General features: G+C 46.4%; 1 protein-coding gene across 1 annotated transcript in view; it reads right to left on the bottom strand.

Annotated features, from left to right (window-relative positions):
* The window catches only part of LOC130361812 (anosmin-1-like), a 69,276-nt gene extending 42,591 nt beyond the window's left edge, over positions 1-26,685 (bottom strand). The window contains exons 1-4 of the mRNA XM_056565321.1: positions 26,636-26,685; positions 25,299-25,346; positions 10,890-10,952; positions 510-717 (exon numbers count right to left, since the gene is read on the bottom strand). Of these exons, the coding sequence (XP_056421296.1) occupies positions 510-717; positions 10,890-10,949 (268 nt within the window). The 5' untranslated portion in view covers positions 10,950-10,952; positions 25,299-25,346; positions 26,636-26,685. The remainder of the gene's footprint in view (positions 1-509; positions 718-10,889; positions 10,953-25,298; positions 25,347-26,635) is intronic.
* Between the last annotated feature and the right edge of the window lie 914 nt (positions 26,686-27,599).

The raw sequence follows: 27,599 nt of genomic DNA, 5'->3' as shown, positions 1-27,599 counted from the left end.
TTTTTGAAAAGGCCTCTTAAAATTGAAAGAAGCAATCTGATTGGTTGCTATGGGCAACTCAGCAACCTTTCCTCCGGACAGGTTTTGATAAATCTCCCCCTATATGCTTTGCCCCTGTGAATGGGATTGCATTTGAATACATTTTTACCGTGATCTTGCACTACCACTTCTACCATATATAAGGACATTTTTAGGGGAGAAAATGATAGCATTTTACTACAAAGAATATTTGACTGAGTGGATAATAGCCTAGATATGAGTGAATAATAGTCTAGATATAGCTCTGATGCATTGCAACAAGCCTGGATTAAATGTAATGTTGGACATCATTAAAGCTATGAGGACATTTACACTGTACCTAAATGGCAATATACCGTATACCCTAGAAGGGGAACTATACCCTAGAATGTGTAGCCAAATTCAAAACCCTGTAGTTAAGTGCCTACATATCTCATGCCATGTACAATCTCCCAATAAAGTTGTTAAGTTGTTAAATAATAATACTATACCTTTAAACATACTGACTGGCACCTGGCAGGTGAGCCCACATCCATTGGCACAACACTTCTTTGAGCCAGGACAGTCTGTGTCTGCACTACAGCTCAGTACGCAGGCTGCTGCAAACCCAGATGCCCTGTGCGGTGGGGGGCAGTGGCCCTGCTTCATCACTTGCAGAGATGTCAGATACTCACAGCTGGCTATGCACTCATGTCGCTTCTGTGGAAGGTAGGAAAGCACAGTAATGGTCAACAATCCATATGTATCAGAATAACTAGATACAGCTCTGCTGGGATATGTTCCTAAGAAAGTGTGACATATTCTAGTTTCCATTTTTATGTATTATGCATACCAATATTCCATGTAGTAAAGATGTGTCACATTTTAGATTTTGTGTTTCAGGAAACTTTATTATACTGTATACAGCAGTGTTTTTCAACTGGTATGCCACAAGCCAACAGCACTTACTCACACTGTCTGTTGCTGTAGCTCCGCTCCGCTTCCCCATTCTCCAATGTGCTAGCTGGTTTCCCTGTACATATCATGTAGGGGGGCAAACTGCTTACATAGGTGAAAACTACATGCTGGGGGTCCTAACTACAGGGGACAGTGGCAAACTACCTAAGGTGTTCTTATCTACGTGGGAAGGGGGGGGGGGCAAACTACCAACAGGGGTCCTAACTACAAGGGACAGTGGCAAACTACCTAAGGTGTTCCTATCTACGTGGGAAAGGGAGGAGGGGCAAACTACCAACAGGGGTCCTAACTACAGGGGGCAAACTACCAACAGGGCTACCACTGGGGGGGTTCTACTTACAGGGAGGAAAACTACCTGCAGGGGGTCCTACCTACAGTGGGGACAAGCTACCTACAGGGAGAAGCTAACTCCAGGGGGGAAACTACCTACAGAAGGCAAGCTTCCCACAGGCAGGTCCTACCTACACAAGGCAAGCAACATACAGGGGCAAACTGCATACAGGGAGGGGGGGGGGGTAAGTAAGTGTGCCCCACAGTAAGAAAAAAAAGTAGGTACAGTGGTACAGTGTTCTATTCTATGTATGCCTAATTTTTGTGTCTGAGAACATAGAGCTGATGTGAATTGCCAAAAAGCTCTAATTTTCTATTTAGACATTACCTTAGAACAGTGTTTCCCAACCTTTTTCGGGTCGGGGCACACCTCGGAAAATTTTTTTTCCTCGGGGCACCGCTACCGAGGTTGACAAGCAAGAAAAGAAAAAAAAAAGGAAAAAAACGATAAAAAACGCAATGCACTATATCTATTTATGTAGTTTAAAGTGCTGCTTTATACAGCAACTCACCAATGACGTCTTCTCTAATTTGCATTGTTGCCTTCTCTTCTCCATCTGGTCTGGGCCATCATCACGATTTCTTCCACACACAATTCTTCACCTTTAAATCTGCAAAACAAATCTATTAGGCGCCAAACTTTTTTTTCTTTTTTTTTACATGGGTGACAGAGGGGTGTAGAAGAGTGGACATGGGTGACAGAGGGGTGTAAGGGAGTGTACATGGGTGACAGAGGGGTGTAGAGGAGTGGACATGGGTGACAGAGGGGTGGACATGGGTGACAGAGGGGTTTAGAGGGGTGTAGAGGAGCGTACATGGGTGACGGAGGGGTGTAGAGGAGCGTACATGGGTGACAGGGGTATAGAGGAGTGTACATGGGTGACAGGGGTGTAGAGGAGCATACATGGGTGACAGATGGGTGTAGAGGAGTGTACATGGGTGACAGATGGGTGTACATGGGTGACAGAGGGGTGTAGAGGAGTGTACATGGGTGACGGGGGTATAGAGGAGTATACATGAGTGACAGGGGTGTAGAGGAGTGTCCATGGGTGACAGATGGATGTACATGGGTGACAGAGGGGTGTAGAGGAGTGTACATGGATGACAGATGGGTGTGCATGGGTGACAGAGGGGTGTAGAGGAGTGTACATGGGTGACAGATGGGTGTACATGAGTGACAGAGGGGTAAAGAGGACTGTACATGAGTGACAGAGGGGTATAGAGGAGTGTACATGGGTGACAGATGGGTATACATGGGTGACAGAGGGGTGTAGAGGAGTGTACATGGGTGACAGATGGGTGTACATGGGTGACAGAGGGGTGTAAAGGAGTGTACATGGGTGACAGAGGGGTATAGAGGAGTGTACATGGGTGACAGAGGGGTGTAGAGGAGTGTACATGGGTGACAAAGGGGTATAGAGGAGTGTACATGGGTGACAGGGGGGTGCAGAAGAGTGTACATGGGTGACAGGGGTGTAGAGGAGCATACATGGGTGAAAGGGGTGTAGAGGAGCGTACATGGGTGACAGGGGTGTAGAGGAGTGTACAGAGTGGTGTTGAGGAGTGTACAAAGGGGTGTAGAGTAGTGTACATGTGTGACAAATGGGTGTAGATGAGTGTACATGGGTGACAGAGGGGTGTAGAGGAGTGTACATGGGTGACAGAGGGGTATAGAGGAGTGTACATGGGTGACGGGTATAGAGGAGTGTACATGGGTGACAGAGGGTGTAGAGGAGCATACATGGGTGAAAGGGGTGTAGAGGAATGTACAAAGGGGTGTATAGGAACGTACATGGGTGACAGGGGTGTAGAGGAGTGGACAGATGGGTATAGAGGAGTGTACATGAGTGACAGAGGGGTGTAGAGGAGTGTACATGTGTGACAGATGGGTGTAGAGGAGTGTGCATGGGTGACAGATGGGTATAGAGGAGTGTACATGAGTGACAGAGGGGTGTAGAGGAGTGTACATGGGTGACAGAGGGGTATAGAGGAGTGTACATGTGTGACAGATGGGTGTAGAGGAGTGTACATGGTTGACACAGGGGTGCAGAGGAGTGTACATGGGTGACAGAGGGGTGTAGAGGAGTGTACATGGGTGACAGAGGGGTGTAGAGGAGTGTACATGGGTGACAGAGGGGTGTAGAGGAGTGTACATGGGTGACAGAGGGGTATAGAGGAGTGTACATGGGTGACAGATGGGTGTACATGGGTGTAGAGGAGTGTACATGGGTGACAAAGGGGTATAGAGGAGTGTACATGGGTGACAGAGGGGTATAGAGGAGTGTACATAGGTGACAGGGGTGCAGAAGAGTGTACATGGGTGACATGGGGGTGCAGAAGAGTGTACATGGGTGACAGGTGTAGAGGAGCATACATGGGTGAAAGGGGTGTAGTGGAGCGTACATGGGTGACAGGGGTGTAGAGGAGTGTACAAAGTGGTGTTGAGGAGTGTACAAAGGGGTGTAGAGGAGTGTAGAGTAGTGTACATGTGTGACAAATGGGTGTAGAGGAGTGTACATGGGTGACAGAGGGGTATAGAGGAGTGTACATGGGTGACGGGTATAGAGTGTACATGAGTGACAGAGGGGTATAGAGGAGTGTACATGGGTGACAGAGGGGTGTAGAGGAGTGTACATGGGTGAAAAGGGGGTATAGAGGAGTGTACATGGGTGACAGAGGGGTATAGAGGAGTGTACATGGGTGACAGAGGGGTACAGAAGAGTGTACATGGGTGACAGGGGTGTAGAGGAGTGGACAGATGGTTGTAGAGGAGTGTACATGGGTGACAGATGGGTGTACATGGGTGACAGAGGGGTGTAGAGGAGTGTACATGGGTGACAAAGGGGTGTAGTTGAGTGTACATGGGTGACAGATGGGTGTACATGGGTGACAGAGGGGTGTAGAGGAGTGTACATGGGTGACAGAGGGGTGTAGAGAAGTGTACATGGGTGACAGAGGGGTGTAGAGAAGTGTACATGGATGACAGAGGGGTGTAGAGAAGTGTACATGGGTGACAGAGGGGTGTAGAGGAGTGTACAGAGGGGTGTAGGGAGGTGTACAAGGGTGATAGATGGGTGTAGAAGAGTGAACATGGGTGACGGGGGCATAGGGGTGACAGAGGGGTGGACAGGGGGTGGACATGGGTGACAGGAGGGTGGACAGGGGGTCAGAGGGGTGGACAAGGGGGTAAAAGAGGGACAGGAGTGAAAGAGGGGTGGACTGGGGTAACAAAGGGACAGATGGGTGAACAGGAGGGTGGACATGGGTGACAGAGTAGACAACGGGGGTAGACAGGGGGGTAAATATTAGTGACAGGGATGGACAGGGGAGTGGACAAGGCAGACGTGGATGACAGGAGGGTGGACATGGGTGAGAGGGGGGGTGGACATGGGTGACGGGGATGATAGGTGGGGGGACATGTGTTAGTGCGGGTGGACATGAGTGATGGGGGGTGGACATGGGTGACAGAAAGGTGAACATGGGTGGACATGGGTGACAGGGAAGGGTGGACATGGGTGACAGGGAAGGGTGGACATGGGTGACAGGGAAGGGTGGACATGGGTGACAGGGGGGGTGGACATGGGTGACAGGGGGGGGTGGACATGGGTGACAGGGGGGGGTGGACATGGGTGACAGGGGGGGTGGACATGGGTGACAGGGGGTCAGAGGGGTGGACATGGGGGTAAAAGAGGGACAGGAGTGACAGAGAGGGGTGGACTGGGGTGACAAAGGGACAGATGGGTGAACAGGAGGGTGGACATGGGTGACAGGGTAGACTACGGGGGTAGACGGGGGTAAACATGAGTGACAGGGATGGACAGGGGGGTGGACAAGGCAGACATGGATGACAGGAGGGTGGACATGGGTGAGAGGGGAGGTGGACATGGGTGACTGGGATGATAGGTGGGGGGGACATGTGTGAGAGGGGGTGGACATGGGTGACATGAAGGTGAACATGGGTGACAGGGAGGGTGGACATGGGTGACAGGGTAGACTGGGGAGTGGACAAGGCAGACATGGATGACAGGAGGGTGGAAATGGGTGACGGGGATGATAGGTGGGGGGACATGGGTGACAGGGGGAGGGTGGACATGGGTGACAGGGGGAGGGTGGACATGGGTGACAGGGGGAGGGTGGACATGGGTGACAGGGGGAGGGTGGACATGGGTGACAGGGGGAGGGTGGACATGAGTGACAGGGGGAGGGTGGACATGGGTGACAGGGGGAGGGTGGACATGGGTGACAGGGGGAGGGTGGACATGGGTGACAGGGGGAGGGTGGACATGGGTGACAGGGGGAGGGTGGACATGGGTGACAGGGGGAGGGTGGACATGGGTGACAGGGGGAGGGTGGACATGGGTGACAGGGGGAGGGTGGACATGGGTGACAGGGGGGGTGGACATGGGTGACAGGGGGGGGTGGACATGGGTGACAGGGGGGGGGGTGGACATGGGTGACAGGGGGGAGGGTGGACATGGGTGACAGGGGGGAGGGTGGACATGGGTGACAGGGGGAGGGTGGACATGGGTGACAGGGGGAGGGTGGACATGGGTGACAGGGGGAGGGTGGACATGGGTGACAGGGGGAGGGTGGACATGGGTGACAGGGGGAGGGTGGACATGGGTGACAGGGGGAGGGTGGACATGGGTGACAGGGGGGGTGGACATGGGTGACAGGGGGGGGGTGGACATGGGTGACAGGGGGGGGTGGACATGGGTGACAGGGGGGGTGGACATGGGTGACAGGGGGGGGTGGACATGGGTGACAGGGGGGGTGGACATGGGTGACAGGGGGGGTGGACATTGGTGACAGGGGTGGTGGACATGGGTGACAGGGGGGGGGTGGACATGGGTGACAGGGGGGAGGGTGGACATGGGTGACAGGGGGGAGGGTGGACATGGGTGACAGGGGGGAGGGTGGACATGGGTGACAGGGGGAGGGTGGACATGGGTGACAGGGGGAGGGTGGACATGGGTGACAGGGGGAGGGTGGACATGGGTGACAGGGGGGGGTGGACATGGGTGACAGGGGGAGGGTGGACATGGCTGACAGGGGGAGGGTGGACATGGGTGACAGGGCGGGTGGACATGGGTGACAGGGGAGGTGGACATGGGTGACAGGGGGAGGTGGACATGGGTGACAGGGGGAGGTGGACATGGGTGACAGGGTGGGATTACATGGGTGACAGGGTGGAATTACATGGGTGACAGGGTGGGATTACATGGGTGACAGGGTGGGATTACATGGGTGACAGGGTTGGATTACATGGGTGACAGGGTTGGATTACATGGGTGACAGGGTGGGATTACATGGGTGACAGGGGGGGGGGAAGGGTGATAGAGATGGACAGGGAGGTGGACAAGGCGGACATGGCTGACGGGGGGGGGGGGGGTGACAGGGGGAGGCAGACATGGCTGACAGGGGGGGGGACAGGGGGTGGACCTGCGTGACCGTGGGGGGTTTAGACAGGGTTGAGAAGGTGAACAGAGGGGTGGAAAGGGTACGGTACCTTAAGCAAGCCGGCCCACGCAGCTTGCAGTTCCACAGCAGGCACGGGAGTCCGGCGCAGGTTCAGCTCGTTCCGCCCCAGGCAGGGACCCATTTTCGGCTCCCTGCGCCGTAAGGGAGAGGGGGACGGAGGGAGACGGAGGGTGAAGGAGGGGGACGCGGGGGACACAGGGAACAGAGGAGGAAGGAGGGGGTACACGGGGGACGCGGGAGACGGAGGGGAACACAGGAGACGGGAGGAGATGCAGGGGGACGCTGTGCGCGCAGTGCGCACGCAGACTTCCCTTCCCCCCTGCGCCGTCAGGCCGGGGCGGGACATTTAAAAAAATAATAATAACAAAAAATAAAAAAAATCACGGCAAAATCCCGCGGCACCACGGGCAGTGCTGAACGGCACACACGTGTGCCGCGGCACCGCGGTTGGGAATCACTGCCTTAGAAGCTTTGTGGCTTGTCCTTTGGACATGATGGAGGAGGCTCGGTTATGTTTTGAGGCAGAGGCACAGTTATGTTTTGGGGCTTTGCTGCATCTGACACAGGGTGTTTTGAATCTGTATGTGGTGGCCCAGTACAGGAGTTATACCCCTGTACCCTTGCTGCCCTGTCAGGCAGCCTCTCTGCAGTGTCCCCTGGGCCCCCCGACTCCTGTCCCCTTATGTATATATATTTTCTGCCATGTGTTATACTGTAAAATGTATATAAGAGTGCTATTGCTTTAAGAAATCTTAACATGTGATCACCAGTTGTCATGTGAGTGTAACCCTGTTAGGTATCAGTGACCATGTGACCTAAGGGTGACCTATGGGACCCCTCCTAGTCTCCCCCATATAAGCCATGGGTGGCTCGCTCTCATATGCTCTTGAATTCCAGTTAAGTCTTTGCTGAGGTTCAGTGCAGTCAAGTCCTAGAGTGTGTCTGGAGAACATAGGAGGCCTCAAGTCCATCTTGCAGCCACAAGCCTTCAAGTCTAGAAGTAAGATACAGTCACAGCTTAGTAAGTCTCAAGTCAACTCAGTCCCAGTCATCTATTGTCAAGTCCGAGTGGCCTACACTAAAATTGTCCAAATCTACTGCAAATCCCAGCAAGCTCTTAAGGTCTCTGAAGTCTCTGTGCCCAGCCCAGGATCCACCTTCGGGTGGTATTAAGGATAAACCTCGCCCTGGCATCACGAATACAAGGGGTTAATGCCATCTGCCCCTAGGGTAATTCCATCTGCCCTGCATCACACCCTCTACCACATGTACATGGTACAATAAAATCTCAAGACTATTAAGACATTCTGGAGCAAAATGTGCTGCCCAGTGTCAGGAAGCTTAGTCTCAGTCACAGTTCATGGGTCCTCCAACAGGATAATGACCCAAAACATACTGCTAAAATCGACCAAAAGAGCAAAACATTGGACTACTCTGATGTGGCTTCTATGCGCCCTGATCTGAATCCTATTGAACATCTTTGGAAGGAGCTGATACTAACAGTCTGGAGAAGACACCTTCACACCTAGCACAACTAGAGTAGTATCTTATGAGCAGTGGGCCAAGATACCTGTAGACAAGCGCAAAAGTCTCATTAAAAAATACAGAAATCTTTTGCTAGCAGTGACTGCCTCAAAATGTTGTGCAACAAAATATTAAATGGGCACTGTCAGATACAATAACTTCTAATATGTTACAATGTTATAAAGCATGCAAAAACAATGGGCCTCATTTACTAAGAGTGGAGTATAGTTTTCTTTGTGGGTTTTTGTTTCCGACAGGTTTTTTTCTATGGTATTTACTATTGTATATGACCATTTCCCCTACGTTTTGTTCTTTTTACACATGCTCTGAGCTGTCGAGTTTTCCAGAGCTCAAATTCACCACATTTTATGTGGAAACATTAGTAAATTTGTAGGTTTCTTTCCAAAATTGAGTTTTTTTCAGGGAGACATCCTCCTTTTTCCTAATAGCCACACCCCTTTGTAGGGTTTTCTAAGTGAATAGGAAAGTTAGTACGTTTTTTTGGATTTTTTTGCCAGAAATGCTGGCGCACGACACATGGGGCACAAAAAACCCTACAAAATCTACTCGGAAAATAGTAAATGAGGCCCAATATGTTTTGCAATTGCTTTGATCAGAAAATTTTCAGTATTTCATACTGAAAAAGCCAGTCAAAAAAGTGGCCACTAGGGGTCCCCCTGCATCCTGGGACACATACCAGTCCTGCAGTGTCCAGTGGTCATCGACATGTCATGGACACCATGAGTGATTGACAGGGCTGCAGGCAGGTTCAGGGCTGCTGTGCTTGCTCCCGGCCCTCTGTGAGTCAGAGCAGAGTGAGGGAGGGGGAGGAAGGGGAGGAGTCATCACAGTGAGGAAAAGAGAGGGACACGCCCCATGCCTCTGCATGGACAGAAACCTCACTGAGCAGTTCGCAGAAACATAAAAATTAGATGTACATGATCAGGATGAGGTACTGAGCAACATATAACATTTGCTTTAAAGGGGTACTCCGGTGAAAACCTTTTTTCTTTTAAATCAACTGGTGCCAGAAAGTTAAACATATTTGTAAATTACTTCTATTAAAAAATCTTAATCTTTCCAGTACTTATTAGCTGCTGAATGCTACAGAGGAAATTCCTTTCTTTTTGGAACAATGATGACATCACAAGCACAGTGCTCTCTGCTGACATCTCCATTTTAGCAACCGTGCATAGCAGTTGTATGCTAAGGGCAGCATGGTGGCTCAGTGGTTAGCACTGCTGACTTCCACAATAAATAAACAATAACAATAAATAAAGAGTTATTATTATTATTATAATGACGTCAGCAAAGAGCACTGTGTTCGTGATATCATCAGAGAGAATGCCAAAAAGAAAATAATTTCCTCTGTAGTATTCAGCAGCTAATAAGTACAGGAAGGATTAAGATTTTTTAATAGAAGTAATTTACAAATCTGTTTAACTTTCTGGCACCAGTTGATTTAAAAGAAAAAAGGATTTCACCGGAGACCCCTTTAAGTTGAGGGGACAATCTTTTTTGTTCAGGCCGGTTTCATTATTTTGGTCTTCAAAATGATTTTGTTGAAGCATAATTTAAAAGCAATGTTTGATTTTCATCAGTTACTTTCAGTGAATTTTTATTCTGTCTTTAGTGAAAGGGTATCAAGAATTTTGGCCCCATTTTGTAAATGTTATCTGGATGGGAGATAACATTGCTAATAAGTCCCATAAAAAATGAATAGAGCGGCAGTTGGGCATGCAAGCTACCAATCCATTCACATAAGGGAAAGGGGGCATATGTTCTCTTGATCATAAGAGGTCCCAATGGTCAGATTTCCACCAACCAGCTAGTTATCTCCTATCTGGTGGATAGGGATTAATATTAAGGAAAATACATAAAGCAATAGCAGCACACCTAGCACGTCTATTGCCAGAGGCTCCTCACATATGCAAATGCTTAGGTCCTAGAACCAATATGGATCATCAAATAGCCAAAGAATATAAGAGTGTCTATTCATAAGTGGTTCTCAAGCATAAAGTAAAAAAAAAGCTTTATTCCTCCACATGATTTTCTTTTCCTTTTTTTTTTTTCTTTTTCTTTTTGCTTGAAAAGCTCTGATAAATTCTTGTTCTTATGCACTTTCGTTAGAGGAAAATTTATTGGAATAACCCCTATAAAACTATTTTAACATATCCACTTAGTTCCACTTAGATCAATGTTCTGTTATAGTAGCTACATTTATAGTTCCACTTTTTAGTAGAACTATACTTTATACTTTGTTTTCATGTGTTAGCAGTATGAAGACGATTTAGCAGTCATCAACACTACTGATGAATTAAAGTGTCTCAAAAATGTATTAAAATTGTTTAAATTCATCAACTGGGTCACCACATCAGCAACGCCTGCTACGTCCTTGATTTGCATAACCTAATGGCTTGACCCTCATGGTACTGCAATTTCAATGTTGGGAAGTATATATATATATATATATATATGTATCAATAAAACAGTGAATTTTTAACGCATCACCATTGTTAACAACTACTTTTGTTTAGCTACAGTTGGTATAGGTTAGACAGAAAGTAAGTAATCTTTACCTCACATTTCCTATGGCATTGTTTAGTCATGACGTCCCACTCACCCATGCATGGTTGCATACACTGGAAAAAGAATATTGCAATAGTCAGAAGATGATAAATGGAGTATAAAAAAATACTTGTGAACATAGCCTGAAAAAGGCAGAAAAATAAAATCTGCTACTTATATCTATCTATAATTCATAATATAGGAATGCATCTGAACAATCACTGAGAATAGTTAATAAAATCTTCCCATGATATTTACCTAAAGTCATCTGATAAGCTCCTGCTGGGAACCTAAAATAGAATTTCTTGAATTCTCCCATGGTTTTAAGCTCCTCACTTCACAAACATCATGATATATCTCCTTGGTTTGGTTTGTTGTGATAACCCTTTTAACTGCCCCCGGGTGTCTGAGAAAAGCTGTAGTCATTGTGTTTCAGACCACCAAAGATAAAAGAGAAGGACCTCAGGTAAGATAAGTCCCTTATATCTGATAAGCTTCTGTTATCACAGAATACATGGAAAGGACAATTACACACATACCAAAACATCATCTGGGAATTAAATGCAGATTTGGTCATTTTACTGTATATAATTAAGTACATCTGGTTAGAGACTCGTGCTGTCTGCATCAGGAGCAGAATTTATAGAAGATTTATCAAGCTCCATAGTAGATTTTTTTTTGCGTAAAAAAGTTGCATGTACTTGCACACGTGTGACTTTTCTATAAATGCTGCGACTATTTGATTTTTGCTTATTCCAAAGCACATTTCTGAAATCTGCTCACGTAGTAATATATATTTTTTTACTCTGCAGTGGTCATGTATATATCTAATGCGAAAGTCGCTATTTATGAAGAAAAAAAGTCACACGCCCCCTGACGAAGCACAGGCGAAACGTACGTTGGGGTAGGAGCTGGCAGGTGTGTGTCTGCATGGCAGGAGGACCTTTTGTGTGGTTTGTCTAACATTTTTAGCTTTTCCATGTCTTTTCACAGGTTATATAATTACTTTTGTGGTATATTGGTTTCACTTCTTGAAATGTAAAGATTATTTATTCTTTGACTGTTCTTGTCAACCAGTCCCACATGTTTTGTACCATTAAGATACCGTGCTTATTCCCCCTGTATATTATGCACTCCATGTATTGACTTCCATCCTGCCGTCTCCCATCTTCTGCGGTTGTGACTCTAGTGCCGTTTTTTATTCTTTCTCATTTTAAATGTATGTCATCTTTTGCATATATGTTAATAAATTGTATTCATATATTAAACACAGTCTGGTTCTGTTTTGTTGGTGGATATATGTAATGTGGACCAGCTGTGGCTGTTAGCCATTTTGGTTTCTTTTGGTTTAACAGAAAAGAACAACCTTAACTTCAGAAGCTCATAAGTACTGAAAGGATTAAGATTTTTTAATAGAAGTAATTTACAAATCTGTTTAACTTTCTGGAGCCAGTTGATATATATATATATATATATATATATATATATATATATATAAAGTTTTTTCCTGGATAACCCCTATAATAACTTTGGGATTCTTTTACTTATGAATTTGATTCCGAGACTGTTTTTTCGTGACATATTCTACTTTATGTTAGTGGTAAATTTTTGTCAATACTTGCATCATTTCTTGGTGAAAAATTGCTAAATTTTATGAAAAATTTTAAAATTTAGCATTTTTCGAACTTTGAAGCGCTCTGCTTGAGAGAAAAATAGACATACCAAATACATTATATATTGATTCACATATACAATATGTCTACTTTATGTTTGCATCATAAAGTTGACAGGTTTTTACTTTTGGAAGACATCAGAGTGCTTCAAAGTATAGCAGCAATTTTCCTATTTTTCACAAAATTTTCTAAATCACAATTTTTCAGGGAACATTTCTTTTTTGAAGTTTATTTGAGGGGTCTTCATATTAGAAATACCCCATAAATGACCCCATTATAAAAACTGCACCCCTCAAAGTGTACAAAATGACATTCAGAATGTTTGTTAACTCTTTAGATATTTCACAGGAATAGCAGCAAAGTGAAGGAGAAAATTCTAAATCTCTATTTTTTACACTAACATGTTCCTGTAGACCCAGTTTTTGAATTTTTACAAGGGGTAAAAAGAAAAAATGCCCCCCAAAATTTGTAACCCCATCTCTTCTGAGTATGGTAATACCCCATGTGTGGACGTCAAGTGCACTGCGGGCACACTACAATGCTCAGAAGAGAAGGAGTCATATTTGGCTTTTGGAAAGCAAATTTTGCTGAAATGGTTTTTTGGGGGGGCATGTCCCATTTAGGAAGCCCCTATGGTGCCAGGACAGCAAAAAAAAAACGAAAAAAAAAAAAAACACATGGCATACTATTTTGGAAACTACACCCCTCAAGGAATGTAACAAGGGGTATTGTGAGCCTGAACACCCCACAGGTGTTTGACAACTTTTCCTTAAAGGTCGGATGTGTAAATGAAAAAAATATTTTTTTCACAAAAATGCTTTCCCCCCCCCAAATTTACTATTTTTACAAAAGGTTATTGGAGAAAATGCCCCCCAAAATGTTTAACCCCATTTCTTCTGAGTATGGAAATACCCCATATGTGGACGTAAAGTGCTCTGTGGGCGAACTACAATGCTCAGAAGAAAAGGAGCTTTTGGAGAGAGAATTTGTTTGGAATGGAAGTCGGGTGCCATGTGCGTTTACAAAGCTCCCCGTGGTGCCAGAACAGTGGACCCCCCCACATGTGACCCCATTTCGGAAACTAAACCCCTAACAGAATGTAATAAGGGGTGCAGTGAGCATTTACACCCCACTGGTGTTTGACAAACCTTTGAAACAGTGGGCTGTGCAAATGAAAAATAAAATTTTTCATTTTCATGGACCACTGTTCACAAAATACGTCAAACGCCAGTGGGGTGTAAATGTTCACTGAACCCCTCATTACATTACATGAGGGGTGTAGTTTCCAAAATGGGGTCACATGTCCACTGTTCTGGCACCACGGGGGCTTTGTAAACGCACAAGGCCTTCAATTCCAGCCAAATTCTTTCTACAAAATCCCAATGGCGCGCCGCAGAGCACTTTACGTCCACATATGGGGTATTTATATACTCAGAAGAAATTGTGTTACAAATTTTGGGGGGCTTTTTTCCTATTACACCTTGAGAAAATGAAAAATTTGGGATAACACCAGCATTTTAGTGAAAAAAAATAAAAAAATTTCATTTTCAACGAAAATTCTTCAAACAACTGTGGGGTGTTAAGGCTCCCTATACCCTTTGTTACGTTCCATGAGGGGTTTAGTTTCCAAAATGGGGTCACATGTAGGTGTTTTTTTTTGTGTTTATGTCAGAACCGCTGTAACGATCAGCCACCCCTGTGCAAATCACCTCAAATGTACATGGTGCTCTCACTTCTGAGCCATGTTGTGTGCTTGCAGAGCATTTTACTCCCACATATTGGGTATTTCCGTACTCTTTATTTTGGGGGTCTTTTTTTCCTTTTACCTTTTGTGAAAATAAAAAGTATGGGGCAACACCAGCATGTTAGTGTAAAAAATGTAATTTTTTTACAATAACATGCTGGAGTAGACCCCAACTTTACCTTTTCATAGGGGGTAAAAGGAGAAAAAGCCCCCCAAAAATAGTTAGGCACAACCCCTTTGGCTGTCCGTGCATGCTGGGGGTTATAGTTATGCAACAGCTGGAGGCACACTGGTTGCAAAGCACTGAGTTTGTTACTTAACTTAGTGTTTCCCATCCCGTGCGCCTCCAGCTGTTGCAAAACTACAACTCCCAGCATGTACGGTTTTCAGTGCATGCTGGAAGTTATAGTTTTGCAACAGCAGGAGGCAGGTTGGGAAACACAGAGTTAGGAAACAGACAATGTTTCCCAACCAGTGTGCCTCCAGTTGTTGCAAAACTACAACTCCCAGCATGCCCAGACAGCCACAGGGCATGCAGGGAGTTGTAGTTTTGAAACTACCAGAAGCAGCAGTGAAGAGCTTCACTGCTGCCTCTGATGCAAATGCCTCTGCCGCCTCCTCCACTTACCCGCCGCCGCAGCCGCCAACCCATGTGCCTCCAGCTGTTGAGAGCCTGCCGCCGGTCCCCACTGCCGCGCTGGTACTTGTTCAGTGCCGCGGTTCCCGCTGCAGCTCTCGGCGTCATCTACTCCTGCTCTTCCCGGACTTCTAGCGGCAGGCAGAGCAGGGGAAATGAATTTACCCCCCCCCCAGTCAGCTCATTCACTGTGATTGGTCCACAGGGACCAATCACAGTGATCGCTGACCAGGACCATCGACAGAAGGTCCTGGGGGGTGTTGTAATATATAAGCCATTCTGCGGGAAGGGGTTAAAATAGAATAAGGCACAAAATAATTGTGTTAGAATTTTAACAGACTACGTAAATAACCTATATGTGGCACAAACATTTTTGGCAGTGAGTCTGTCCTGTGGATTGATGGTGGTGGTGCAAACTTGCATGAGCAGCAAATATTCCAGCAAATGTAGATATGTAGAGGTTTAAACAAGTGCACTCACTATGTTAGCAGCTTCAAACACGTCAGCTTTACTGAAGACATCCAGGTACAGACAGTATAGGTGCAGGGAGATGTTCTCGGGCAACACCTCCCTTTCCTGTCATCTCCCTGCACCTATACTGTCTGTACCTGGATGTCTTCAGTAAAGCTGACGTGTTTGAAGCTGCTAACGTAGTGAGTGCACTTGTTTCAACCTCTACATATCTACTATTGTTTATGTGCCTGTTAGTGCTGCGCTGTCTTCCTTCTTGATGTAAACTCCGGCCTCAGCGCAGGGACGCAAAACTTCGCCCACCAACATCACAAAATGTGGGCTCAAAATTAAACAAAAAAAGCCTCCAGAGTACCGATATTCATGGTGTGGCATAGTATGTTTTTAATATTTTTTTTATTTCTGAGGAGGGTGGATGGGTTGTTGCGGGATAGTCTGAGTGCAGCTATTTAGTGCCAGGCAGGCCAGTCAGGGTGTCACCCTATGCGGTACGCCCTCCCTCCCCATCACTCTCTAGCAACGCTACTGGTAATAAATGGTAGATAAAGAACTTTGGCTATTAACATAAGGGAAAACTTTTCTGCTTTAAAAAATGCTTTTGTAAGCGGGTTTCCCGGGTTTTGCTTACGTGTGATTTATTTATCAAGGTCGTGTGACTATTTGATAAATAGGTCGCATGTAAGCAAAAGTAAGTAAAAAAGATTGTCATATAAAAGCCATATGTTTGAAAAGAATGATAAATCTAGTCTTTCCCTAGGATTGGCCATCAATATAAAATTGATGGCTGTCCAATTCATGGCACTCCCACTGGTTAGGTTCCTAAAGGGGCCCCTGCTATTATCTAATGGCAGCCATCCTGGCACAACCTCCCCCTTTTTGGGCGATCGCCATGACTGGCCAGTCAATTCTGACCGTCGAATCACGGCTTTTCCGGGCCAATCGTGTCTCCTGTGAAAGTGGTCTCCTATGAGAGTGGTTGGTGCTGTCTGCGTCAGCACCAATCACTCTTGAGTTCCTGTAGTGAGGGAACACTAATGCCACCTCCCGATCGCTGTGATTGGTCGGTCGGAACCGACAACCAATCACGGTGACGGTGGGTGTTTTAAAATCATGGCATCCACTCTGCCTGCCCCATCCCGGTCCGGACAGGGAGCAGAGCGGGACCCATGTCTCTTCTGAAGGTCTGAATCGGTGATTAGTAGGTAGGGACAGAGGATAATAGACAGGAAGAGGTTAGTTTGAGAGGGAAAAATTTTTTTAAAAAAATGTGCATTTAGTTGTTGCACAACTACAACTCCCAGCATGCAAAGACAGCCCTTTTTGGGTGATATTTTATCCACCCTTTTAGTTGCTAATCAGTGATTTATGGCCATTCTTGCCTCTGAAGAAGAAGAGTTGTGAGGGAGAAGAGGAAGACCTCACTTTTCTTTTTCCTCCTCCCCCTCATCGTCATGCAGTAATGAGCCCCCTAGAAGGCGACACTGCAGTAGAGGTCCCCCAAACTAGCGAACCTGTCTCCCCATTCTAGTGACCTTGTCCCCCCTACAGGTTTTCCTGTCCCCATACTAGCAGCTGTTACGCCGAGCGATCCGGGTCCCTGCTCCTCCCCGGAGCGCTCGCGTCGTTTCTCTCTCTGCAGCGCCCCGGTCAGACCCGCTGACCGGGAGCGCTGCACTGACACTGCCGGCGGGGATGCGATTCGCATAGCGGGACGCGCCCGCTCGCGAATCGCATCCCAAGTCACTCACCTGTCCCGGCCCCCGGCTGTCATGTCCTGGCGCGCGCGGCTCCGCTCCTTAGGGCGCGCGCGCGCGCCAGCTCTTTAAGATTTAAAGGGCCAGTGCACCAATGATTGGTGCCTGGCCCAATCAGTCTGATTAGCTTCCACCTGTGCACCTGTCTTTATTACCTCACTTCCCTGCCGGATCTTGTTGCCTTGTGCCAGTGAAAGCGTTTAGTGTTGTCCAAAGCCTGTGTTCCAGACCTTCTGTTATTCCATTTGACTACGAACCTTGCAGCCTGCCCCGACCTTCTGCTACGTCTGACCTTGCCTCTGCCTAGTCCTTCTTTCCCACGCCTTCTCAGCAGTCAGCGAAGTTGAGCCGTTGCCGGTGGATACGACCTGGTTGCTACCGCCGCAGCAAGACCATCCCGCTTTAAGGCGGGCTCTGGTGAATACCAGTAGCATCTTAGAACCGATTCACCGACACGGTCCACGCCAATCCCTCGCTGACACAGAGGATCCACATCCAGCTAGCCGAATCGTGACAGTAGATCCGGCCATGGATCCCGCTGAGGTGCCGCTTCCGAGTCTCGCTGACCTATCCACGGTGGTCGCTCAGCAATCGCAGCAAATTGCCCAACAAGGACAGCAGCTGTCGCAGTTGACCGCCACATTACAGCAACTTCTGCCACTACTACAGCAGCAACCATCTCCTCCGCCAGCTCCCTCACCTCCTCCGCAGCGACTGGCTGCTCCTAGCCTCCGCTTGTCCCTGCCGGACAAATTTGATGGGGACTCTAGACTCTGCCGTGGCTTTCTATCTCAATGTTCCCTACATATGGAGATGTTGTCGGACCAATTTCCCACAGAACGGTCTAAGGTGGCGTTTGTAGTGAGTCTTCTTTCTGGAAAGGCCTTGTCTTGGGCCACACCGCTCTGGGACCGCAATGATCCTGCCACAGCCACAGTCCAGTCCTTCTTCGCTGAAGTCTGTAGTGTCTTCGAGGAACCAGCCCGAGCTTCTTCTGCCGAGACTGCCCTGCTGAACCTGGTCCAGGGTAATTCTTCAGTTGGCGAGTACGCCATCCAATTTCGTACTCTCGCTTCCGAATTATCTTGGAATAACGAGGCTCTCTGCGCGACCTTTAAAAAAGGCCTATCCAGTAACATTAAGGATGCGCTGGCCGCATGAGAGATTCCTGCCAACCTGCAAGAACTTATTCATTTGGCCACCCGCATTGACATGCGTTTTTCTGAGAGACACCAGGAGCTCCGCCAGGAAAAAGACCTTGATCCCTGGGCACCTCTCCCACAGTATCCTTTGCAATCTACGCCTGTGCCTCCCGCCGAGGAGGCTATGCAAGTGGATCGGTCTCGCCTGACCCAGGAAGAGAGGACTCGCCGTAGGGAAAAAAATCTTTGTCTGTACTGCGCCAGTACCGAACATTTCTTGGTGGATTGCCCTATCCTCCACGTCTGGGAAACGCACGCACGCACCCAGCTCACGTGGGGGTGGCGTCTCTTGGTACGAAGTCTGCTTCTCCACGTCTCACGGTGCCCGTGCGGATTACTCCTTCTGCCAACTCCTCCCTCTCAGCCGTGGCCTGCTTGGACTCTGGTGCCTCTGGAAATTTTATTCTGGACTCTTTGGTGAATAAGTTCTGCATCCCGGAGACCCGTCTCGTCAAGCCGCTCTACATTTCCTCGGTCAACGGAGTTAAATTGGACTGCACCGTGAGTTACCGCACAGAACCCCTCTGAATGTGCATTGGACCCAATCACGAAAAGATTGAATTGTTCGTCCTTCCCAACTGTACCTCTGAAGTCCTCCTCGGTCTGCCATGGCTCCAGCATCATTCTCCCACCCTTGACTGGACCACCGGGGAGATCAAGAATTGGGGCCCTGCTTGCCACAAGAAATGCCTCACGTCTCCTCCCAGTCCCGTCAGGCAAGCCTCGGTGCCTCCTCCTACACCTGGTCTCCCCAAAGCCTATCAAGAGTATGCTTTGCCTCCTCATAGCCCCTGTCCTGGTAACACTCTGTCCCATGCCAAGCTTCACCCTCTGCCCTCCCTCCCCATTCCCACTCCTGCTGAACTGCCTGCATTTGGTGAGGAAACCCTACAATCGCTCCCAGTGTCCTCGTCCCACGTGAAGCAATTGCCGGACAAAAAAAGGGGGAGACCTAAGGGGGGGGGTACTGTTACGTCGAGCGCTCCGGGTCCCTGCTCCTCCCCGGAGCGCTCGCGGCGTTTCTCTCTCTGCAGCGCCCCGGTCAGACCCGCTGACCGGGAGCGCTGCACTGACACTGCCGGCGGGGATGCGATTCGCATAGCGGGACGCGCCCGCTCGCGAATCGCATCCCAAGTCACTCACATGTCCCGGCCCCCGGCTGTCATGTCCTGGCGCGCGGCTCCGCTCCTTAGGGCGCGCGCGCGCGCCAGCTCTTTAAGATTTAAAGGGCCAGTGCACCAATGATTGGTGCCTGGCCCAATCAGTCTGATTAGCTTCCACCTGTGCACCTGTCTTTATTACCTCACTTCCCCTGCACTTCCCTGCCGGATCTTGTTGCCTTGTGCCAGTGAAAGCGTTTAGTGTTGTCCAAAGCCTGTGTTCCAGACCTTCTGCTATTCCATTTGACTACGAACCTTGCCGCCTGCCCCGACCTTCTGCTACATCTGACTTTGCCTCTGCCTCGTCCTTCTGACCCACGCCTTCTCAGCAGTCAGCGAGGTTGAGCCGTTGCCGATGCATACGACCTGGTTGCTACCGCCGCAGCAAGACCATCCCGCTTTGCGGCGGGCTCTGGTGAATACCAGTAGCATCTTAGAACCGGTCCACCGACACGGTCCACGCCAATCCCTCGCTGACACAGAGGATCCACATCCAGCTAGCCGAATCGTGACAGCAGCCTTGTCATCCAATACATATTCCTGTCCCCCATATTAGTGACCTTGTCCCAAGTACAATTTTTCCTGTCCCCCATATAGGTTATCTGTCTGGACCCCAATTCTGGATGATTATGAGCCACTGATTCCTGGGTTTGTTCGCCTGCCAGGAATCCAAATTGACCCCACAAGCCTCACTGAAATTGCTTTTTTTTCCCAATGACTGTGTATATGACTGTGTGCATGTATGGGTAAATGACTGTATATGACTGTGTGCATATATGGGTGAATGACTGTGTATATGACTGTGTGTTTGTATTGGGTAAATGACTGTGTATATATAAAGTACCCCTTTAAACGTATGGCACTTGGCTTAAACAATGAAGGGGATGTGGTACAAACCCCTTCAATCAACTGATCAGTGCTGGGAGTCAGAACTCCAACAATCTGATACCGTTAGCCTATCCTAATGATAATACCCAAAATAATAATGGAGACAAAAATATATAATATAATACAGAGCACCAAATTGAGGATAAAAGAGGATACCAGTAAGTAAGAAAATCAGGGAACATGTGCATAGGTTACCCTTTGCCGTCCAGATAATATGCACTCCGAGCATCCATAAGGAGTGCATGATCTATCTCCAGGGACAGTAATAAGATTTTCTTGCTTAGGCTGCATTCAGACCACGTTTTTGCTTACAGTTCCTGTATCAGGTTTTCAATGAAAAACGGATTCCTCAAAACCAGATTAAACTGTATCAAAGCGTGTACAAATTTTAACCCATATACGGTTAAAAACCGTATACAGTTTGAAAAATGATGTCCGGTTGCATCCGTTTTTTAAGAAAAAAACGTATACGTTTTTAACTTTTCACTCCATTATGAATAAAGTTTCACTTGTTTGATTGAAATTCCCCCCAAAAAACCTGCAAAGTCATAAACCGTATGGTGCAAACCGGATGGAACCGTACGCACATATGGTTCTGTACGGTTCCCATTGTCTCCCATGTTTTAAAAAAACGTATATGGTTTAATACAGTTTTTCACCCGGACCAAAAACCGCGGTAGGCTACGGTTTTGAGTACTGGGAAAAAATGGACAAAACCGTTCAAGACGCAAAACGGACACAACCTGATGCATTGTTTAGCATACGGTTTTTAAAGGAGAGTCAATGCATACGGTTTTCAATACAGATCCATACGGTTTTAAAATGTATACACATTAAAAACGTATGCGGGAACTGTATTGCAAAAATGTGGTGTGAATGCATCCTTACTGGTATCCTCTTTTCTCCTCAATTTGGATCTGTGTATTATATTATATATTTTTGTCTCCATTATTATTTTTGGGTATTTAGCATTGTATTTAGTTGGTGATTTTAAAGGGGTTATCCACCATAAGGTGATTTTAGTATGTACCTGGCAGACAGTAATGCACATGCTTAGGAAGGATCTGCACTTGTCTTGGGGCTAAATGGCTATATTGTGAGATTACCATAATACTGTGGCTAGCTTTTTGTGAACTGGTATTTCCTGTTTGACTTTTCATTTTTTGAATACAAATCCCATAATTCCATTTTCCTCCCTCCCACACATCTGCCACCCCACCCATTGAAACATAAATGAGCTGCATCCATTCAAAGACCTGTGGTTTTCAATCAAGGTGCCTACAGCTGTTGCATTAGTTGCAGATTGATCTATCTTCCGCCAAGTGATCCCTCCACCCATTGAAGAAGACAGGCTCCCTGTCATCAGCTGACTAGTGAGTCAGGTCTCGGCCGCATTGCAACCTGGGAAAAATCTGAGACAACAGTCATTTTGTATGCTGTTAAAAATAAATATTGGAGTGAAAATCACAGAAGAATTGTGAGAAAACCATCACACACAGGTAAAGACAATATATTATGAACTACACTAACTTTACAGCCCCTGTAGCACAGTCAAATAAAATAAAAAATCCTGGAATACCCCTTTAATATGCTATAATAAACTTTACCTTTTAATGACACCTCTTAGTTTACAATTTGGTTACATATAAATAGTCTGTGGGGCCAAAATCTGGTGTTTGTGTAGCCTATACAAATTATGGTGTTTGTGTAGCCTACACAAATTATTCTATCCTAATGATAAGCCTTCAATTCTGTAGTCTAGGAGTAAACCTTCTAAAAGTGAATATGCACATGTTCTGGAGGGTCCTAGAGTCAATTGGTGGGCCCAAGGATCTCTACTGTGACACTGATACAGTTGTATACGCCATTAAAAATCGGAAAGAAAATTGGGTGTAAATCCCAATGCCTACAGAAATTTTAACCAAAAACAGTCGGAACCCAACATCTGTTATCCATATAGGAGGACATTTATCAAAGCATTTAGTAGTTTTTTTTTGCTTCAAATTGTCGCAAAAAAGTTGCACTTGTGACTACTTTCTTTTTTCTGATTGTGCAGTGTCCTAAGCAAAAAATTAAAGTATTGCTTACCAAAGCAAAAAGTGATTTTTGACTTGCAGAGGTCAGAGATTTATCAAGTGCGAAAGCCGTAAAAAAGTCGCATCACATAAAAAAACTTACTAAATTTACTCCAGCTCAGATATGGAGCATAAAAAGCCACTACCAAAGCAAAAAAAAATTGTAATAAACTTGCTTACGTGAAAGAAATTTATCAACAGGCTGAAACCAGTTGATAAATAAGTTGCATGTAAGCAAAAAAAAATTTAAGAAAAAAAGAACTAAAAAAGGGAATACATAAGCAAACATTGATAAATGTCCCATAGTCATTATTCAGCCCATGTGATAAAAAGATACTGGGGGTTATTTATCAATAATGGTCTTGGCTAGATCATTTTTGTTGTTTGTCTAGATGCGGGTTTTTTTGGCGGTGCTGCTCCAAAGTCCCAGTGACCATGATAAATTTCACGCAGATCTGCTTCCAGATCATTTTCTACCGCCGCTTTCAGATCATGTCTACCCTGCTTCTGAGGAGCTTGTTTGTCTGTGTGTTTGGCTTTATCTGTTTTAGTTTTAATTTTAGGGCAAATTAATGTCTAAAAGAACGTCTGCAATGAGAGTCCCCCTCACATTTGAGTAGTGGTTTACCTTGTCGCAGGACAGGAAAAAAAAAAAAAACTTTGGTGTTCGAGAGACGGAGGTTTTAGTTGAACAGGTATTTTTTTTTTTTTTATGTTATCATCACTTAGTTTTTTTTAAGCTTGGGCACATGAAATTGTGACAGACTTTAAAAAATATATCTGATTGTTTCATATGGACAACTGCTTTACTTTTCCTTTGCATGTTTTTTAAGTTTTTAACTTTTTAAACATTCTTTAAACATTCTTATTCTCTACCTTATGCTCTCTCTCTCTCTCTTTTTTTTGCGTCAGTTGCAGCAAAATTTGCCCAAAAATTAAAAACATGCAGATAATAAATTTGTGACCACGGCATCCGTCACTTCAAAAAATGGTCTAGCAACATCAAAAGGTCAAAATGACGGATTTTAGAACTTTGAAAGAAAAAAAAGGCAAAAAAACCCCCGCAATTAGCGCAAAAATAAAAGAAATACGCAAATGTAGAGCACAAAAAGCAATAGAACACAATGATAAATAACCCCGACAGTTCCATGTATCTCACATGTGCATTCAGAATATCTTCAAAGAAGTAGTGATGGAAATATAAAGCTTCCCATGAGATACTCTTTGCTTAAAAAGTAAAAAGTTATAATTTTTTTTCCAGATAATACATCAACATTCAGGCAATATATACTAGTCATCATCTATACAAGATGTCTACTGGCAAGTGTTGACAGACATACAAGCAAATATAATTTTTGAGTAAAGGACCTTTTGGAGTAAAGGACCAATAAAGCTAAAGTTACTGTAAATTTCTTGAGTTAAAGGGTACTCCCCCCCCTAGACATCTTGTCCCTTACCCAGCGGCAGAACCCCGTGATCTCCCTGCTGCACCCGGCATTTGTACAGAGCGTCGGGTGCACTGCCGGAGCGCCGGACGCTTGTGACATCTCGGCCATGCGGCACTCGTGACATCACGGCCACGCCCCCTCAATGCAAGTCTATGGAAGGGGGCGTGACCGTGACGTCACGAGCCTCCACCCCGCATCGCCAGTCATCCGGCACACAGCAAAGTTCACTCCGTGCACAGGATGTCTGCATAGACTTGCACTGAGGAGGCATGGCCGTGACGTCATGAACGGGATGTGCCTGTGATGTTATGAGCCTACGCCTCGCATCACCAGTCATCCGGCACGGAGCGAAGTTCACTCTGTGCACCGGATGTCTGGGCTGCTCCTTTGAATAGGGGATAAGATGTCTATGGGCAGAATACCCCTTTAAGAGAGGGAGGTCCTTTGTGAGTGGTTGCAAAGAGCATCTCTCACTCCAGAGACCTCTGTCCTGCATCACAAAGAAACCTGCATTACAGACAGCTCATGGCTTTGAATGTTAACTGTGTATTCCTTAATTTTCCCTGTGGCACTGCAGAAATGCTGAACACTTACTGCCAGGTTTACCCACAGATTACAGCTGATCGTTGGGGACACTATGTAATAAAGAAGCACAAATATAGAGTACACCTGGCACTGCTTAAGAGTATCTAGTGAGGTGCGGAGGGCTGTCAGTAATTCAGGCGCTTGTTCGCATCAGCCAATGCGCTGGTGGTGCTCACGCTGAAAGGTGCAGCAAGGCAATCATCCAAAATGACAATAAGAAGAACGAAGCAGATCACTCATCACAACTTCAGATGCTGAGTACTTTATTCAGTCAATGTTGACAGTGGCTGTACAGACGTAACGGCAGGGCAGTTGGTCTTAGGGAGCCCCGTCCGCTACGGACGGGGCTCCCTAAGACCAACTGCCCTGCCGTTACATCTGTACAGCCACTGTCAACATTGATTGAATAAAGTACTCATCATCTGAAATCGTGGTGAGTGATCTGCTTCGTTCTTCTTATTGTCACAATGTAATAAGCTTGCTGTCAAGGGACCCAGCTGAAAAGTTAGGATTGTCCAAAGTGGCAACCTGGAAGTACGAGCATGGCTTATTATTATGTAACCTATTGTCAAGTGACTCTTCTAAGAAATAGGAATTGTCCAAAGGGGGCAATATCTTTAACCCTTTCCAAACATCTGACTGACATAGAACCTGCTCCATATGCAGCCGATGCTCAATAACTACAGCTTTCAGATTGTGCGATCACTGGCCCTGGCAAGCAGTAAACTTGTATTGAGGGCTACTTATCTAAAAATACTAACACTGTACATCATATGCACTCACTTGTGAACACCGCCGTTTATTCGCACACCATGTCAAAATGTCATCATTCTAGATAAAAGAAAAGGAAAATTAATGTGTTAGGTTTATTTTATGCGAGAAGAATTTAAACACTAATCACCAAAAATTTACAGGAACCAGTCTGACTTCCATAGCTTGCACCCACTGAAAGGTGTCAAGCGCAGGTGGCCTGAGGAGTGGAATAGTATGCCAGGAGCACGGAATTCTACTTGTAATTTTGCAAGAAAATCTTGCATGAATTTATAGCCAATTCATTTCAATGAAATTCCTGCAGCAGAAATTTTGCTGTGTGAATGGAACAGTGGAATCCCATTGCAGAGTATAGGCTATAAATTCATGCAGAATTTTCATGCAGAATTCCATGCAGAAATTCTGACATGTGAACATAGCCTTAGGGTCTTTTCAGATGGCAGAATTTCTGCCTCAAATTAAAGCCCATAGACTTCTATGGGATTACACACTCCCATTCACACTTCTGAATTTACGCTTGTGGAATTGGTGCGGAATCTGTGCAGAAATTCCACAAGTGGAATTTCAGAAGGTTGAATAGGAGTTCGGAATCCCATAGAAGTCTATGGGCTTTAATTTGAGGTGGAATTCCGCAAGCAGAAATTCTGCCGTGTGAATTGACCCTTAGGCTATGTTGGACTGGCTAGGAGACAAGGCATTGTCCTGGGTAAAGTTATACAAGAGGGTTACTGTTGCTGTGAAGGGGGAAGGTGTTAGGCTGCTTTGGCTAGCATTTAAGTGACCAATACAAAGGGCAAACATGCCATGGTGGAAGAAGATTCGGCTCCTATGGGACCCTTGTAGAGAGAAGCCCAAACCTGATTGGCCTCATTCTTTTTTTTATTAGTAAGAAACGCATTGTCAACAAATTAATGGACGGGGTATTGACCAATGGGACATGGAAATAAACGCCATGGGGGAGATTTATCAAAACCTGTGAAGAGGAAGAGTGATGCAGTTGCCCATAGCAACCAATTTCATCTTTTAAAAAAGGCCTTTGAAAAATAAAAAAGCAATCTGATTGGTTGCTATGGGCAACTTCACCACTCTTCCTCTACACAGGATTTGATAAATCTCCACCCAGATCTTTCTGTCTAAGGGTACATTCACACATACAGGATCTGCTGCATATTTTGTGCAGCTGATTTTGCAATCTATTAACTTGAATGGGTAGCAAAATTAGCTGCAGAAAATATGCAGCAAAAATATGCAGCAGATCCTGTACGTGGAGGATGCCATCAGACGCCATCATAGGAGGCCCATTTCAATATTTGCTGTGAGACTCTCTTTCTTCTGTGTGCCCCACTCACCACTACTGTTTTGAGGTTAGGACAATCTGGGTGTGGAAGATGGTGGCTTATGGTGTTCTGTGTGGGCCATCACTGAAACAGTATAGGCTGAATTGTGTACCCTCAACCTAGTTTGCAGAGAAGGTGCAAGTAGGTAGGTGCAGGGCACAGCTGGCTGGGTTTTCTTATGGCACCTGTTTAGTTTTGAAGCTCTGTTCACACTACTGTTGTGTCATAAATGAAAGCCACATTGCTCTGCAGAATCTATCATCATTTGATGGACACTGGTGATAACGAGCCTGATTGACTTATAATACTGTCCATTGCCTTCTTTCCATTGTTTGGTTTGGGAAATAAAGTGATGCATGTGGTGCAGTCCTTCCCATCAAATACCGTATATATTCGAGTATAAGCCGAGTCTTCAGCACGATTTTTCATGCTGAAAACGCCCCCCTCGGCTTATACTCGAGTGAACAAAAAAAAGTTTCCTGCTTTAGCTGTGAGGGGATGGTCCCGGCCGTCCATCTCCGCCTGTCAATCCCTTCTCAGTGGTCTTCAAGCTGCGGACCACCAGATGTTGCACAACTACATCTCCCAGCATGCCCGGACAGCCATCGGCTGTCCAGGCATGCTGGGAGTTGTAGTTTTGAAACATCTGGAGGTCCGCAGGTTGAAGACCACTGCGGCCTTCGTCATCATCCAGACCCCCCTTTTTTTTTCTACTCACCTCCCCTCGGTGGGAAGGAAGGGTGAGCTGGTCCGGGCCATCCATATTTGACTTCCTATGCTGCAGGGACTGTCCGGTGGGGAGGGTTAGTCGATCCAGGCTGTCCATCTTCACCAGGACGCCCTCTTCTCCGCTCCGGGCCGGCCCCGGACTAGTGACGTTGCCTTGACGACGATGCACGGGGACGTCAGTGTGTGACGTCCCGGCACGGTGGCGTCAAGGCAGCGTCACTAGTCCGGGGCCGGCCTGGAGCGGAGA

The sequence above is a fragment of the Hyla sarda genome, chromosome 3 (genome assembly GCF_029499605.1).
Source record: "Hyla sarda isolate aHylSar1 chromosome 3, aHylSar1.hap1, whole genome shotgun sequence".
NCBI lineage: Eukaryota > Metazoa > Chordata > Amphibia > Anura > Hylidae > Hyla > Hyla sarda.
Note: the sequence above shows the minus strand (reverse complement) of the source record. Positions and strands in the feature narration are given on the sequence as shown.